The 15822-nt window shown below is 37.9% G+C and overlaps 1 protein-coding gene across 2 annotated transcripts in view; it reads right to left on the bottom strand.

The window, feature by feature from the left end:
* Window positions 1-11697, bottom strand: part of SYTL5 (synaptotagmin like 5) — a 106110-nt gene extending 94413 nt beyond the window's left edge. For both annotated transcript variants that reach the window (XM_030934092.1, XM_030934093.1), the window contains exon 1: window positions 11579-11697. In XM_030934092.1, coding sequence (XP_030789952.1) covers window positions 11579-11697 — 119 coding nt within the window. The remainder of the gene's footprint in view (window positions 1-11578) is intronic.
* Window positions 11698-15822: the final 4125 nt, after the last annotated feature.

Genomic DNA, 15822 nt, shown 5'->3' with positions numbered 1-15822 from the left:
GTTAGCCTAATCTCATTATAAATTTAAATTGGTTAAACCATAACTCCTATTAACATAGGAACATTCTTATAGGACTACTGTTGATATAAAATTGTCACCTGCCTGAAATCTGAAACGTTAGTGGTGACATTTTTATTAGTGAAGTTTTCACTTATATCATTTTCTTAGGAATAAAATACCTATTTCTCCAAGGATATAGTTGATATTAGATATTCCCTTATGAACTGACTTACCTTTGAGGGGATGGGTCTTCTTTAATCCCCCTTCCAGCCCCAACATTCAGCCATGTTCTCGGTTACATGGGCTTTATTGTTCTGTTTCTGCAATTTGCATTGAAAGGGAAGGGTAGTTTCTTGGGATGTGAGTGCCAATTAACCCCTGCTGTCTAGAGGCATGACCTCTATACCAATTCTGGCTAGAGACAATACACCAGGAAAGGAAAGGAAAGGGTAGTAAAATGGGAATATGGGGAAGAGTAAAAAATATACAGAGGATCCTTGAACAACATGGGTTTGAACTGTCCAGGTTCATCTATACGTGGATTTTGAGGTCTTCCTGGTAGAACCAAGGGAGATTACACCATCTAAATCCCGGTGCAGTTAACAGCCTGGCCTATAGTCCTGGGACATATATCTTCTTCTCTGCCTTAAATCTGATACAAGAGGTCAATGATTATTTGAAAATAAAGCTAAAATAAATGTCTATAATGAAACTTGAAAAAAAATAAAATAAATAAATAAATAAATAAAAATAAAAAATAAACAAAGTTGGATCTCGTAACCTTGAGTTCTGCATTTGCAACCAAAGATTGAAAACACAGTATTTGTGGAATATGAAACCCGCATTTACAGTGGGCCAACTCTCCCTATACACAGATTCCACAAGGCCAACTGTAGCCTTGAGTATATGTGGCTTTTGGTATACACCAGGGCCCTGAAACCATTCCCCAGCCTAAACTGAGTCTCTCTTTATATAGACTCTCTCCAAGTATAGATATATATGTAGAGAGAAAACCTATCTCTCTATATATTTCTATATATAGTCTAGGTATTTGAAATAACATATATCTTATAATAATATGAATATAATATAGACACATTAATAATTTGAAATAATATAGATCTCTATATAGAGACATATATAGATACAGATAATAGATATAGTCTCAGGTGACAATCTTACTTATGACTATGGTGACCTATTATTTCAAACCCCCAAGAAAATGGTCTGGAATAGCTAGAAGAGAATAATTCGAATGTTTCTAGCATAAAGAAAAGATAAATACTTAAGGTGATAGATATCACAATTACACTGATTTGATCTTTACAAATTATATAAATGTATGAAATTATAACATGTACCCTGAAAATATGTACATCTACTAAGTATCAATAAAATAAAATGTAAAAAAATATTTCAAATGGTTTGGCAAATTTATTTATTTGGACAATCCAATGTTTAAACATGTCTCTGAATATCAGGTATTTGTGGCCCTGTGCCTATGGTGAGCCTTACAAGTAAAACTTCCTTGGAGAAAAAAGCTGTAGAATCAAAATTTAAGTTAATTTCCCTAAATGTAATTATATATTGAAATTGGTAAGGTCTTTGCTAGGAAAATGTCCAAGGTTTAAGGCAGATCTGGATATTTTTGTTCATTTCTCTGTGACTCATTAAGCATTTGAGTTCCATTAGGGAGCCAATATGTTCATGCTGGGAGTTTCTGTTAATCCATTAAGAAGCTTTGTGGCAATTCTATTAGGATTAAACCAAAGTGTTTACCAAACTAGAAGTCCAGTCCAGGAGTTCTCCTGGTGTTTTATGGGAACGATGAGTCTTTAGGCTTTTGAGAAGGTCAAACTAATTTTGTTCTTAGTGGTAGAGTGATAAGATTTGGAAAAACAAACAAATGATCAAACATTTGTAGTGTATTAAAAGGGTATTATTGCTTGGCGCTTAGACTCCCTGACTTCCAGGCTGAATGTATAATTCTTGAAATCACTTCAAAGTCCATTTGAACCAAATATTTAACTTATCTGCAGGATTCCAAATAAGCAATTTGAATACACGTTCCCCTCCTGTTTCTTTTTCCTTCTCTTCTCCTAGCACTGAAATGACGAAATCAGTCACATTAAGAGAAAACTATAAGGTGAATGGCAGTTACTAGGCTGGGGTCTGTGGTCTCTTGAAGATACTAAGTTCTGGCTTATTTACTGGCCCATTTCAGCTGAGCCAGCTTTACAGAAGAAATCATAATACATTTGCACTCTGGTTTTCAGTCAGCATAAGGAGTAGAATAATTTAAGGAATTCTCATCAGGTTTCAGTGTGCAAGAGCAATGGTTCAATAAAAGTCATAGTAACTTGGATAATGCCACACGACTTAGAGGTCAACACTGTCAGTAAATACCAGGCTAAGGAAATGATTTCTGTTTTATTCCATTTCTCTGATAGCTATTAGTAAGGTTGTGGGTAGACTTTCAATAGGGTCCAAATAGGTGCAGTCCTAGCATAAGCATCACAACGAAGAGGAAAGGGTAGCAGTATGGAATGAGAGAACCTCAGCTCTGTTGTTTCCCAGCTGGAAAAATTTTTAATCCCTCTACAGTTCAGGTACCATATCTGTAGTACATTATAGCACTACTCACTTCAGAGATGACATGGGGATTAAGTGAGGAAATATTTGTGAATTGGATAATACATTATCTGGTGTGAGGTAGGCATTGTATAGTTTACTATTTATTTTTTGGGGGGGCCCCCTGCAAGGTCAGATAAATTTTTCAGAGGTTAAAAGTGGCCTAAGAGTTGAGTGCAGGCTCTGGAGTCGGGCTGCAGGGCTGGAAATCACAGTTCTGCCACTTATCAGCTGTGCAAACACAGACACGTTATTTAACTTTGAACTTTGGGTTCCTCATCTGTAAATGGGATACTAATAGTTCCTACCTCATTGGTAAAATGAATGTATATCCTGTCCTTTACAAAGTTGTAGAATCTTCTATTTCTTGGTATTTTCTATACCTCCGAATTTACTTTGCTGTTATTCTACTAGAGGCAACAAAACACATTTAAATTGTTTCAGGACATGAGCACTACAGATTGCGTGGGGCATAATCTGAAGGTGGTGAGACCCTGTGAAATCATTTAACCTCCCAGACAGGTGCCCATGCTCCATCTCTGACAGCTATCTCTATCCCAACTCTATATAATTTCTTGGACTACAGATATTCTGTTTCTTCCTGAGATGGCTATCAGGGCTTTCGGGTATAATGTAGCTATTTCCAAGGCTAGAACCTACCAAGGTATTGTCTTAAACACCAAAGATCAGTAAACTATGGCCCCTGGATCAAATCCAGCCCCCTGCTTATTTTGGTAAATTAAGTTTTACTGGAACAAAACCACTCCCCTCTCTTTAAAAAAAACATATTGTCTATTGCTGTTTTTATACTGCAATGGCAAAGTAGTCGTAACAGAGAGCATATATCCCATAGAGCCTAAAATATTTACTATCTGGTCATTTACAGAAAACATTTGCTAACCCCTAGTCTATATCATGGATAAAGCCCAGTCCACAATTGCTAACTCCTTACATTGCATCTCTGCTCATCTCCATTATTCCAACAATAAAAATAACACTTGAACCATAGAAGGAGCTCAACAAACATTGATTAATTCTGACTTTTGAGGATCGTAGGGTGCTTTTGGCTATATATAACAGAAAATCCAATTCAAATTGCTATAAGTAATATGAAAACATATTTTATTGCTTAAATAACAATCTCAGAGGTGTGGCAGGTTCTAGTATATCAGTATACTAACAATAATTTTTTGCCATTCTTTTGGCTCAGCTTTGTTGACATGCTAGTTTTTGTCCTTAATGGCAACTGGGATAATATGTTTCATTGAATACATCCAGTGGGAAAGAGGACCTTTGATAAAATCTGGACCATATGTCTGAGTGGGTCATGTTTGGTCTCATGTCCACCTCCAGACCAATGATATTTTCCAGAGGAATACCAGTAGTGGTATGGTTAATTATTTAAAAATTCACTGCTATCCACACACCTACAGTGAATTCATTTTTGACAAAGGTGCCAAGAACATACACTGGGGAAAAGTCAGTCTCTTCAATAAATAGTGCTGGGAAAACTGGATATCCATATGCAGAAGAACGAAACTAGACCCCTATCTCTCACCATATAAAAAATCAAATCAGAGTGGATTAAATACTTAAATCTAAGACCTCAAATTATGAAACTACTACAAGAAAACATTGCAGAAAATTTCTAGGACATTGGTCTGGGCAAATATTTCTTGAGAAATGCCCCACAAGCACAGGCAACCAACACAAACATGAACAAGTAGTATCATATCAAATTAAAAAGCTTCTGCACGGCAAAGGATACAGTCAACAAAGTGAAGTGATAACTCAAAGAATAAGAGAAAATATCTACAAACTACCCTTCAGACAAGAGATTAAGAACCAGAAGATACAAGGAGCTTGAACAACTCTACAGGAAAAAAAATCTAATAATCTGATCAAAAAATGGGCAAAATAATTAAATAGACATTTCTCAAGAGAAGACATACAAATGGTAAACAGACATATGAAAAGGTGCTCAACAACATTGATCATCAGATAAATGCATGAAAAAACTACAAGGAGATATCATTTCACCCGAGTTAAAAAGGCTTTTCTCCAAGACAGGTAATAAAAAATGCTGGCGAGGATGTAGAGGAAAAGGAACTCTCATACACTGTTGGTGAAAATGTAAATTAGTGCAAACACTATAGAGAACAGTTTGGAGGTTCCTCAAGAACCTACAAATTGATCTACCATATGATCCATCAATCCCACTCCTAGGTATATACCCAAAAGAAAGGAAGCCAGTATATTGAAGAGATATCTGCACTCCTATGCTTGTTGCAGCACTGTTCACAATAGCCAAGATTTGGAAGCAGCCATCGACAGATGAATGGATGAAGAAAGCATGGTACATATACACGGTGGAGTACTATTCAGCCATAAAAAAGAAGGTAATCCAGTCATTTGCAACAACATGGATGGAACTGGAGATCACTATGTTAAGTGAAATAAGCCCAGTACAGAAAGACAAACTTTGCATGTTCTCACTTATTTGTGGGATTTAAAAATCAAATCAATTGAACTCCTGGACATAGATAGTAGAAGGATGGTTATCAGAGGCTGGAAAGGGTAGTGTGGGGCTGGGGTGAGGGGAAGGTGGGAGGATGGTTAATGGGTTAAAAAAATAGAAAGTATGAATAAGACCTACTATTTGATAGCACAGTATGGTGACTATAGTCAATAATAATATATTTCAAAGTAAAGAATTTATTTGGATTATTTGTAACTCATGGGATAGACACTTGAGGAGATGGATATCCCATTCTCCATGATGTGTTTGTTTCACATTGCATGCCTGTATCAAAACATCTCATGTACCCCATAAATATATACACCTACTATGTACCCACAATATTTAAAAAAAATTTTTTTTTTGAGACAGAGTCTCGCTCTGTCGCCCAGGTTGAAGTGCCGTGGCACGATCTCGGCTCACTGCAACATCCACCTCCCAGGTTCAAGTAATTCTCCTGCTGCAGCCTCCCAGTAGGCCCTACAGGATCATGCCACCGCGCCAGGCTAATTTTTTGTATTTTTAGTAGAGACGGGGTTTTACCGTGTTAGCCAGGATGGTCTCGATCTCCTGACTTTGTGATCTGCCCTCCTCGGTCTCCCAAAGTGCTGGGATTACAGGCATGAGCCACCATGCCTGACCTAAAACATTTTTTTAAAAATAATAAAAAAAATTGAGAAAAAATTTTTAAAAATTCACTGCTAGAGCTGAATAAAACTTAGATTTGGATAGAAAGGAAGAAATGAGAAATGTATGCTGTAGGGCAACCAATAGAGTTTACCACTGAGGCAAGCCCAAGATTAGGTGCCAAAGAAAATATGTGCAGATATGTTTTCATGCATGGTGGTCAAATGGAAATGATGTACCCTGAGTGAGAATAAAGCTCACAATATGCTGCTGAAATGAATATTCACTAATAAGTTGAGGATTTTAAATACAAGTCAATACCACAAAGTAGATATTTAACAGTATTTGTTTTTAGGTATGGGAGATCAAGTAGAGTAAGAATTTGTTAATGAGATTTTTTTGGAGTAGATATTATGACCCATGTACATGTTAGTCTGAGTTCTTTCGAAGTAAGTGAAAAGCAATCTAAGGTACAAAATCAAAATAATCAACAACGATTTCCATTTTGTGCTTCCGACCTGTCAGTATTTTTATCCATTTGCGATAATTGTTGATAACTCAATTTTATTTGCAACATTTCTGCTTTTTCTTCATTGCAGTAAAACTGTCAATAAATTTGAGTGACTTGTTCTCCATAGAGAACGTTAAAAATACTCTTACCCTCTAATAGTGAAAACCTGTGTCTAGCTATCTCCTACAACTCCTTCCTGCTTAGTTTGAAGGAGAAGAATGTATATAAATATATTTGAGCCTCTTGAATGAACTTAAAATGCAATGGTAGTCGGCAGATGCCTATTCCCCAGCTGATGATTTATGCCTGGAGGTAATTATCAGGCTTGCCATGTGCCTTCTGGGTATGGAGCACCTTTACGAGTCCCCAAAGACCAGTCCCACCTTAATCAATGTCACACTTTAGTGAGTATGTGGACTGTGAAACACATTTGGGTGTCAGGCCTAAAATATTGATTCGGTACAGTTTTTACACTTTTTCCCTCTTCTATTTTTTTATCTCAAAGGACAACCTATTCAAACAAATAAACAGACAAACAAACAATAAATCCACTGCCTCCCAAACTCCACTTTATTAACTTTTCAGATAGGGTTATTCTTTGTAATCTTTTTCAGTCTAAAAAAATATTTGGTTTCCATTTCCTTCTGAAACTGATTAGTACAGTCTGAAGGTGGCTTTGGGGCTCATGGTAAACAGCCAAAACATAGTTGACCTATATTTGCCAATGTGAAAAGTCCTTTTCACATTTCAAAGGCAAGCACAAATGTTCACCTTTTCTGTGAAACCATTGTTTCAATTTCTATCTTACTCATAATTAATTACTTCTTCCTTTAGACTCCCCCCAAAATATCAATTTGTACCTCTATAGCATGATGAAAACTATTGTAATAGCTAGCACCAAAGCTTACTGTTGTAATAAAATCTGTTACCCACCTAAATTTCTTGTGTTGATGGTTTTGGAGGATATCAAGGAAAAAGGACTAAGTTCTCTGGCCTGGCAAAGAAAAGAGTAAGGAATGGCCATAAGAGGTGAGATTCAAGGAGAGAGGAGAGTTCAACAGAAGCAGGGATACAGAGCCGGGATGAGCTATACAATTCACAAAAGTGTGGGAACGGGGGCTATAGCCAGGTTTATATAAATTCCTGAGACAGTTAAATATTTGTGTCAACTTAACTGGATGACTAGGAGCCCAGATGTTTTGTTAAACATTATTTCTGGATGTTTCTGTGAGGGTGTTTCTGTATGAGATTAATATTTGAATCAGTAGACTGAGTAAAGCAGGTTGCCCTCCCCAATACGGATGGGCCTCGTCTAATCTGCTGAAGGTCTGAATAGAGTAAAAAGTTGAGCTGAGTGAGAATGAATTTTCTCTCTCTGTCTTCAGGTTGGGACATCAGTTTTCCCTTGCTACTGACTGCCAGACATGGATTGGAACTTATTGCATCAGCTCTCCCAGTTATCAGGCCTTTGGACTCAGACTCAAATTATACCATCAGCTCTCCTAGGTCTGAACTTCTCAGCCTCCGTAATCATATAAGCCAATTCCTTATAATAAATAATTTTAACTGTCTATCTATCTATCTATCTATCTATCTATCTATCTATCTATCTATCTATCTACCTATCTATCTATCTCTATCTATCTATCTATCTATCTATCTATCTATCTATCTATCTATCATCTATCTATTAAAAAATGCTTGCAGAATTTAATTGCCATGCAAACCTACTGGGCTAGAGTTAAGGTACCCTGAACTGATTTAGGTTGTACTTAAATTCATAATAAAAGGAGGGCTATTCTGAGGAGATAAAAGGAGAAAAGCCAACAGGAAGTTATACTATCTGACCAAGATGCTTAATCTTGGGTTTCTTTCTTTAGCTTGGACTGTTTTCTTTACCAGTATATAAATCACAATGACTGTGATAAAAATTGTTGGGAAGATCATAGCTTGTAAATCAAATGAACCAAAATCCTTTACTTTAATGCTCACCTTGCAGACTTATTATATTTCCCCTGAAACGAACTTTATTAAATAGCAATAGCTTTGGTAATACAAACTTCATAGTGTCTCAGACTGGGTTTTCCAGAAGCGAATTCTGCTATGTAGATTTGTGTGCAAGTGGCTTATGGAGTGCTCTCAGGAGAAATCTGTAAGGGAGTAAGGGAGGCAGGAGAAGGTAGGGAGAGGGGCTAGGCAAGGATATGATTTTTAGGTGAAGTCCAGCCTCAGCATCATCCCACAGGAAGCTCTGGAGCTTAAGTTGCATTGCAGAGTCTGTCCTGCCTTGAGGCAAAGGATTTCTGTACCCGTCAACCATTGGCTTTGGGCTACCCAGTTTACACTCAAGTTTACCTGGCACTTGTATCTCTTTAATCCTATGGGAAACTCCAGTCACCTGAAGGTAATTTTGAACTTCAAGTCCTTAGAAGTAAAGCACATGAAAACTAGGAGGTGAGAGGGACTCCAGGGGATCTGAGTAGAGCACTGATAGTGTCCACTGCAACTAGCAAATCAAGGGCACCACAAACCAACTATAGGGCTAATGATTATAACCAACAGATTTTGAGTGCTTACTGTATGCTGGCATTGCTCTAAACTGTTTATAATATTAGCTTATTTAATCCTTAGAACAATCTTATGAGGTCATTAATATTATTTCTATTGTCAAATGGGGAAACTAGATTTATCCATGGAAGCATCTTGTCTAAAATGACACAAATATTTCATGCCAAAAGTAAGATTTGAACTGTGGCTGTGTGATTCAACAGCATACACCCTCAACATCATGCCACCCACTTTGGAATGACTTTTCAATACACCAAGCTGTTAAGAGTGGTGGAGCCTGAGTCATATTACAGGAACTCAGAACAAAATGAGACAACACATCTGATGCAATTAATGCAGATCGAACAAGGAGACAAGACATAGCTTTAGAAAATCTGTTTTCTGTAAAAGCATCTCTTGGATTTATAAACAGCCTTTCTTATGCTATTCTCAAAAAAGTTTGAAGAGCCAGGAAACCAATGACTTTATTCTTGATACTCTGTTGTATATTGCACAATTTAACTGAATTTACTTATAGGAAATAAGGAAAGAAAACTAGGGAAGAAAAATGGAATGAGAAAAAGGAAGATAGGGTATAATAATAATAATAATAATAATAGTTATTATTATTATTTTTTGAGATGGAGTCTGGTTCTGTCACCCAGGCTGGAGTGCAATGGCACGATCTTGGCTCACTGCAACCTCCACCTCCTGGGTTCAAGCGATTCTCCTGCCTCAGTCTCCTGAGTAGCTGGGATTACAGGTGCACACCACTGCACCTGGCTAATTTTTGTATTTTTAGTAGAGACGGGGTTTCACCATGTTGGCCAGGCTGGTCTCAAACTCCTGACCTCGGGTGGTCCACCCTCCTCAGCCTCACAAAGCACTGAGATTACAGATGTAAACCACCATGCCCGGCCAAAAATTATTAATACAAGTTATTGATAATGACAGAAACAAATATTCTGAACAAAGTCCTATTCATTGTACTTTATTGTTTCTGGGTATCTGATTATTAAATTGAACTTCATTGTTTCTGGGCATCTGGTTATTAAATTATTTATTCCTATAGAAATAATTTTTTTTGGAGACAGAGTCTCACTCTGTCACCAGGCTGGAGTGCAGTGGCGTGATCTTGGCTCACTGCAATTTCCACCTCCTGGGTTCAAGTGATTCTCCTGCCTCAGCCTCCCGAGTAGCTGGAACTACAGGTGTGTGTCACCATGCCCTGCTAATTTTTGTATTTTTAGTAGAGACGGGGTTTCACCATGTTGGCTAGGATGGTCTCGATCTCCCGACCTCGTGATCTGCCCACCTTGGCCTCCCAAAGTGCTGGGATTACAGGTGTGAGCCACCGCGCCCAGCCAGAAATGATTTTTAATTCCCCTTAGAATGTCATCAATTCCTAGTTAATATGTCACCCCTATAAACAACAATTCTTTTTGGCAGTGCATTACACAAATTAGTTACTTTTCATGACTACTAATGTCAGAAATATTATTCATGATTTCTTTAAAATCATTAACTACATTTTGTTGCCAACTGAATTCTACGCATAGAAAAAGTGCAATAATTTTCATCAAAACTTTTGTTTCTTCAAGATTAGTTGAATATCTTGGAAAAGTGGAAATGAAGCTTCTGGGCTCTTAACTGTGAAATAAACATGAATCAAGAGTATTTAAATGTATTTCCATTTCTAAAGATCCTAGTGGCTTTAGGCACATTAAAGATTTTTTCAACATGTGAAGATAATCATATGACAAGTTTTCTCCTCAGGTAAAATAAACATAAGCTTCTGATTGCAACTTGGGGAGCCATACAAGACACAAAACCTACACATTGTATAGTTGGCAGTGACTGAGGAGGGAACTCTATTTCTGCTCCTTTTTTTTCTGGGGTGAGGTGTAATGACCAAATATATTTTAAAACAAAGACAGTACAGGCAGCAGCCAATCACAGTGGATCTTGCACATGATCAGAACAATGATGTGACCAATTAGAGCAGACAACGCAACCAATCAGAATTGATGCTGGCTGAAATATTAGGTGAAGTCATACCCAGCAAACCAGCTAAATATGAGCTCTGCCTACAGTGGATATGAAACTCAGCTGTGCCCATATTATTCAACTTTCTTCACAAGAAACTTGTTTTTAAAAATTCAGTGGTTTCTGGGGTATGATGGGAACTTTTTACTCTCCAGGTCCCTTTCTTCTCCCAGCTGTGATGGAGGCAAATCCCCAGTAAGACTGATCTGACAAAGGCGTTACAAATAAATAATAGCTAACATTTATTGAACACTTAGGTGACAGGCACTACATATGTACAAACTTCCTTAGTCTTTACAACAACCCTATGAGGTGGGTACTATTATTATCTTTGTTTTACCGATGAGGAAACCAAGGCATAGGGAAGTTGAGTAGCTTGCTCAAAGTCACACAACTAATACTTGCCAGGGCTGGTACTCAAACTTGGGTAGTCCTTCCTTTTAACTAAAAATTATGACTTTATTAGCAAATTAAGTTGTTCTCATCAACACCATTTTATTAGCTAAATTCCATTTTCATGTCTGGCTAAATGGTGAAACGCCAAAGTTTTCTGATATTTGGGCTACTGCTGAGAACTCATGAAGTTCCTAACTGATGTCTGTCTCCAGTGTGGTTGCACTTGGCCCATTTCTGATCCAAATTGCTTCAAACAAACAGAAAGCAGTCAAGGAGGACTGAAAAAATAAAAAGAATACTACCTTATTCTCTTGTCCTCCACTTTTTTCAAATATTCATCTCTCTTTAGGACGCCCAGGATCATTTCCTTCTCATGATCTAATAAAAATGACAGATTGATGAACTCTGAGTTCTTAGACATGGTATTTCAGCAGCAGCTCTCTGAGTAGCAGTGGTTGAATCTTCAAGAAGGTAAATTGATATCTACAACTAAGGTTCCCCCAACCAACTCAGAATCACTCAGTTGTTTGGTGTAAAGTGTGTTTTTTACAAGGTCTCTGCAGAATTGCTGATGGTAGTTAAGTATTCTTTCAGGCTATATGTAGAACAGCCTCCACTGGGATTACACTCCAAGAAAGTCATTATAGTTTTAACTGTAAAATGTCTCCAAAGCCTTTGCTGTGGTGTACAGTCAGGCAGCAGCTGAATTTAACTAACGATGCTGAACTTCAATTCTTCAGAACAGGAATCAGATCCGCTGCGACAGAATGCAGAAAACACTAAGAAGGTGGAGAAAAAAAAGAGGAGAGAAAAGTTTAATTAGGCTATTTTTCCCATAGCACTTGTAAAACTGCCTAATTTTGAAATTTTGTTGTATCTAACTCAAAAAACTATTTTTTAAAACAGTAAACATGCATTTATTAAATCCTTATTTAGTGTTTTTTTGACCAGGAAATGTTATTTGTATTTAGTTGATTCCTGGTTCTCTATGCAAATTCAGTTTTCTCCATTATAATTAGCTTCCTCCGCCAGCTGCATCGCATCGCCACTCTTGCAGCTGACTGATGGGTGAATTGGGTCACACTTTGGGACACTAAGTGCACAATCTGGACTGCCTATAACAGGTCAGGGCCTTTAAGTGGCTCCCTCCTTTCTTCCTTCCTTTTCAAAACTAGGCCCACAGCATAGAAAGCCCTGCTGTTGAAACAAATATGAACCTCTGCTACATGCATCAACCTAAATAGATCTCACAAACACAGCTGAATAAAAAAATTAAGTTACAGGCTGGGTGTGGTGGCTCACGTCTGCAATCCCAACACTTTGGAAGGCCAAGGTGGGAGGATCTCTTGAGGCCAGGAGTTTGAGATCAGCCTGGGCAACATAGTGAGACCCATGTCTCTACAAAATATTTAAAAATTAGCTGGACATGGTGGCAGACACCTGTAGTTCCAGGTACTTGCAAGGCTAAGGCAGGAGGATCACTTGAGCCCAGGACTGTAGTGAGCTTGAGATTGCGCCATTGCGCTATAGCCTGGGCAAAAGAGTGAGACCCTGTCTCTTAAAAACAAAAAAATTACGTTATGGAAGAATTCATGAAAAAATGATAGCATACACACACACACACACACACACGCACACATGAAGTGTATAACTTGCAAATATATACATATATATAAAATTTAGAAACACATACATTCATAGTATAAATATAGGCAAATAAGGAAATTCAAGATCATGATTACCTCTGGGGGACACAGGTATTCAATTACAGAGGAGAACACAGGAGCTTCAATGCATTGGGTAATGTTTTACTCCCAAAATGAGTGCTTATATCTCCTGATGTACATGGTTGTTTGTGAATTATTCTAGGTACATATTTTATATTGGAAAATAGATGTTTTACAACTACCCCTTGTCAACATAAGAAATTCACCAGGCCCTGACTCTCATCCTAACTCTTGAGCACATTCTTTCATGGGTTTGTAACCTGGATTCTCTCTCTAAAGCTGCTTAAGAATGATGACTTCTTGTGTAATCTACCTGATTTTTGTGATTGGGTATCATCCCATGATACTGTCCCTTAGCTTCCCCCCAGAGCTATGAACTACAGTCTACCTGCAAGTTACACTTGGTTTGCTTGCCTCTAGTAAGGCTTCCAGGAATAACTAGATACATACTCAAAGGGTACTTTGGGGCTTCCCAGTAACCATAAGGTCAGGCTGACCCCCAAATCTCAGGAGTTCTGAAAGGAGAGGATTTTGTCTAGATCCTCCTCAACTTCCACAAACCCCCATGTGTTTGTTCTATACAGTGTACACCAAACCAGAACTTTGCTGAAATGACTCAGAACTGAACTGCTTCCTACAGACCTAGAGCCAACCCCCTCTTAAGAAGCTGCTCAGGTCAGTGCGTATTCTTTGAATTTGCTCTAGGTCTTCCCTCCATCTTGAAAGCTCTAGAGGCAACAGGGCCCAGAGTGCTCCAAGGTTGAAAAGAACAGGAAGCAATTAGGTTAGGACCAACCGGGCTTTTCAGAAAGGTTAATTGTTTGTTTTTTTGCATCACTGTCAACTGCAGTCTCCGCAGAGAAAGAACACAGTTGTTTTTTTTTCACCCCTTGTGTATCTCATTTGGTTTTGTGATGAAATGGAAAAAAAAAATGAAAACTCAGTGAATGACTATGTTATCATTACAGCCAGCATTCATTGAAGACATATTTTGTGTTTAAAATGTCAGACTTAGACTGTACTCTGTGAATATTTTATAGAATCGTATTCAGAAATTATTCAAGGGGTTAGTAGCTATAAAAATGCTTGACCTGAAGCTTATAGGTATCCCTGCCTTGGGCTATAAATACAAATCTTCTCTCTAAAAATCCAAGAGTCTGGCCTGTAAGGAGAATGAAGGGAGGGAAGTAACACCATGGGTAGCATATGAAGGTGACAGAGAAGATGAGAGATCGAGTTAAGAATATAAGAGAAATGAAATTGCCCTGTGAGAGTTTAATTCACAAAATTAGTCCTAAATGAATTTTTATTCTTCTGTACCTGGACCAACAGACGAATTTTATCTGAACTGGTGTGTAAGTGGGTGGCTAAGGAGATCAGAAGTAGCCAAAACTCTATGAAGTTTTGATTAATCAGAAAAAGGAATTGTGAGGCTAGTCTTAAGCTGTAGTAAAATCTGTACTTTGTGCTATAAATTTGTCTTTCTGTGTTGTTCTATAATGGAGAAGGGTACCTTAGGGTAGAACACAGGCTTAGGACTCCTGTAAGCACGCTGTTCAAGCCAGCGCAGCAAACTGGTCAGTTAAAACTTTGTTGCAGGTCCCTAAAAAAAGCAAAAACAAAAACAAAAAACTGGATAACGTTTCCCTCTCATCTTGTTTTATTTCCTTGGGAGCTTGACTTTTTAACTATGTAGCAGTACTTTCTCTTGGTCTCCACCTTCCAGAGAACAGAAACTTTGGAATTCATGTCATGGTTAGCACTAAAAATTATCTTGAGAAGTTAAAAGCCTTTGCAAGCTCAAAATTGGCTGCTCTAGGCTCCTTCTGGGAAGGGCAATGGAAACTGCCCAATGCTGTAGCTCAGCGTCAGAGGCTTCACTATTTTACAATGGTGGCCCAGGTTCAATTCCAGGATTAGGGAATGAGTCTTTTCCAGTTTGATATCTGTGTGACCTTTGCCATTTGTAGATTCTCTTCCCTTCCATGATGAACAACTTCCGGCTTCACTTCTTGAATTTTTCCTTTCTTTGAGCACATGGGAGGTTTCCTTTGGTAAAGCTCAGAAGACAGGAATATTGGCCATTTGGCCTGGCTAAAGTTCAGGAATACGAGATTTAAAAGGACTTTTTAAAAAGAGTGCTATGGTTAAAAGTTAGCTTATTTTTAAGTGGATATTCAAGCTCTAACAGCATGAGACTCCTTGGGAAAAACAGAGGAGGCACCACAGACTGGGTTTTGGGAAAAACCCGTTTTCCTCATGAAACCCCAGGAATTGGAAGTGAATAGATTCCTTTAAAAATCTAAGGTTCTATTCTGTTTTGCATTGCATTATCCAATGTTTTTTTACTTTTGGGGGGTCAGAAATTGCTTAGTATTATGAGATAATTTTGGTGTGTAATAACTAGGTAGGAAATATAGTTTTGGGGAAGGCTAATGGCAGTTATTGGGGAATATGTGGCTTTTTGCATGTTTAGATCAGAGAAGCATGCTGTTGGCAACCTAGAAGGTTAAAAAGAAAAGTCCCCACCCACCACTGAGAGATAAGACTCCCATGGAGATGGGCTGATTCCCTCTTTTTGGGATCCAGGATCTGGCATAAAAATGGGATCCTTAATTTTGTGTATCTGTTTTGCCTTCCAGCTGTGCCTGCAAGTTAAGCCCTAGAAACTGCATGCCTTAAAGAGAAACTTAGAAACTGGCAAATGAAAAGTCTTACAATTACTGAATCTTCTTCTGTATGTATATTTATGTGTTGTGTGTGTGTGTGTGTGTGATACGTTTAAAATATTTAATGAGTTTAAAAATAAGAGCTTAAAT

Source organism: Rhinopithecus roxellana, chromosome 7, assembly GCF_007565055.1.
Source record: "Rhinopithecus roxellana isolate Shanxi Qingling chromosome 7, ASM756505v1, whole genome shotgun sequence".
In the NCBI taxonomy this organism is placed as follows: domain Eukaryota; kingdom Metazoa; phylum Chordata; class Mammalia; order Primates; family Cercopithecidae; genus Rhinopithecus; species Rhinopithecus roxellana.
This window is presented reverse-complemented; position numbering and strand designations above follow the sequence as displayed.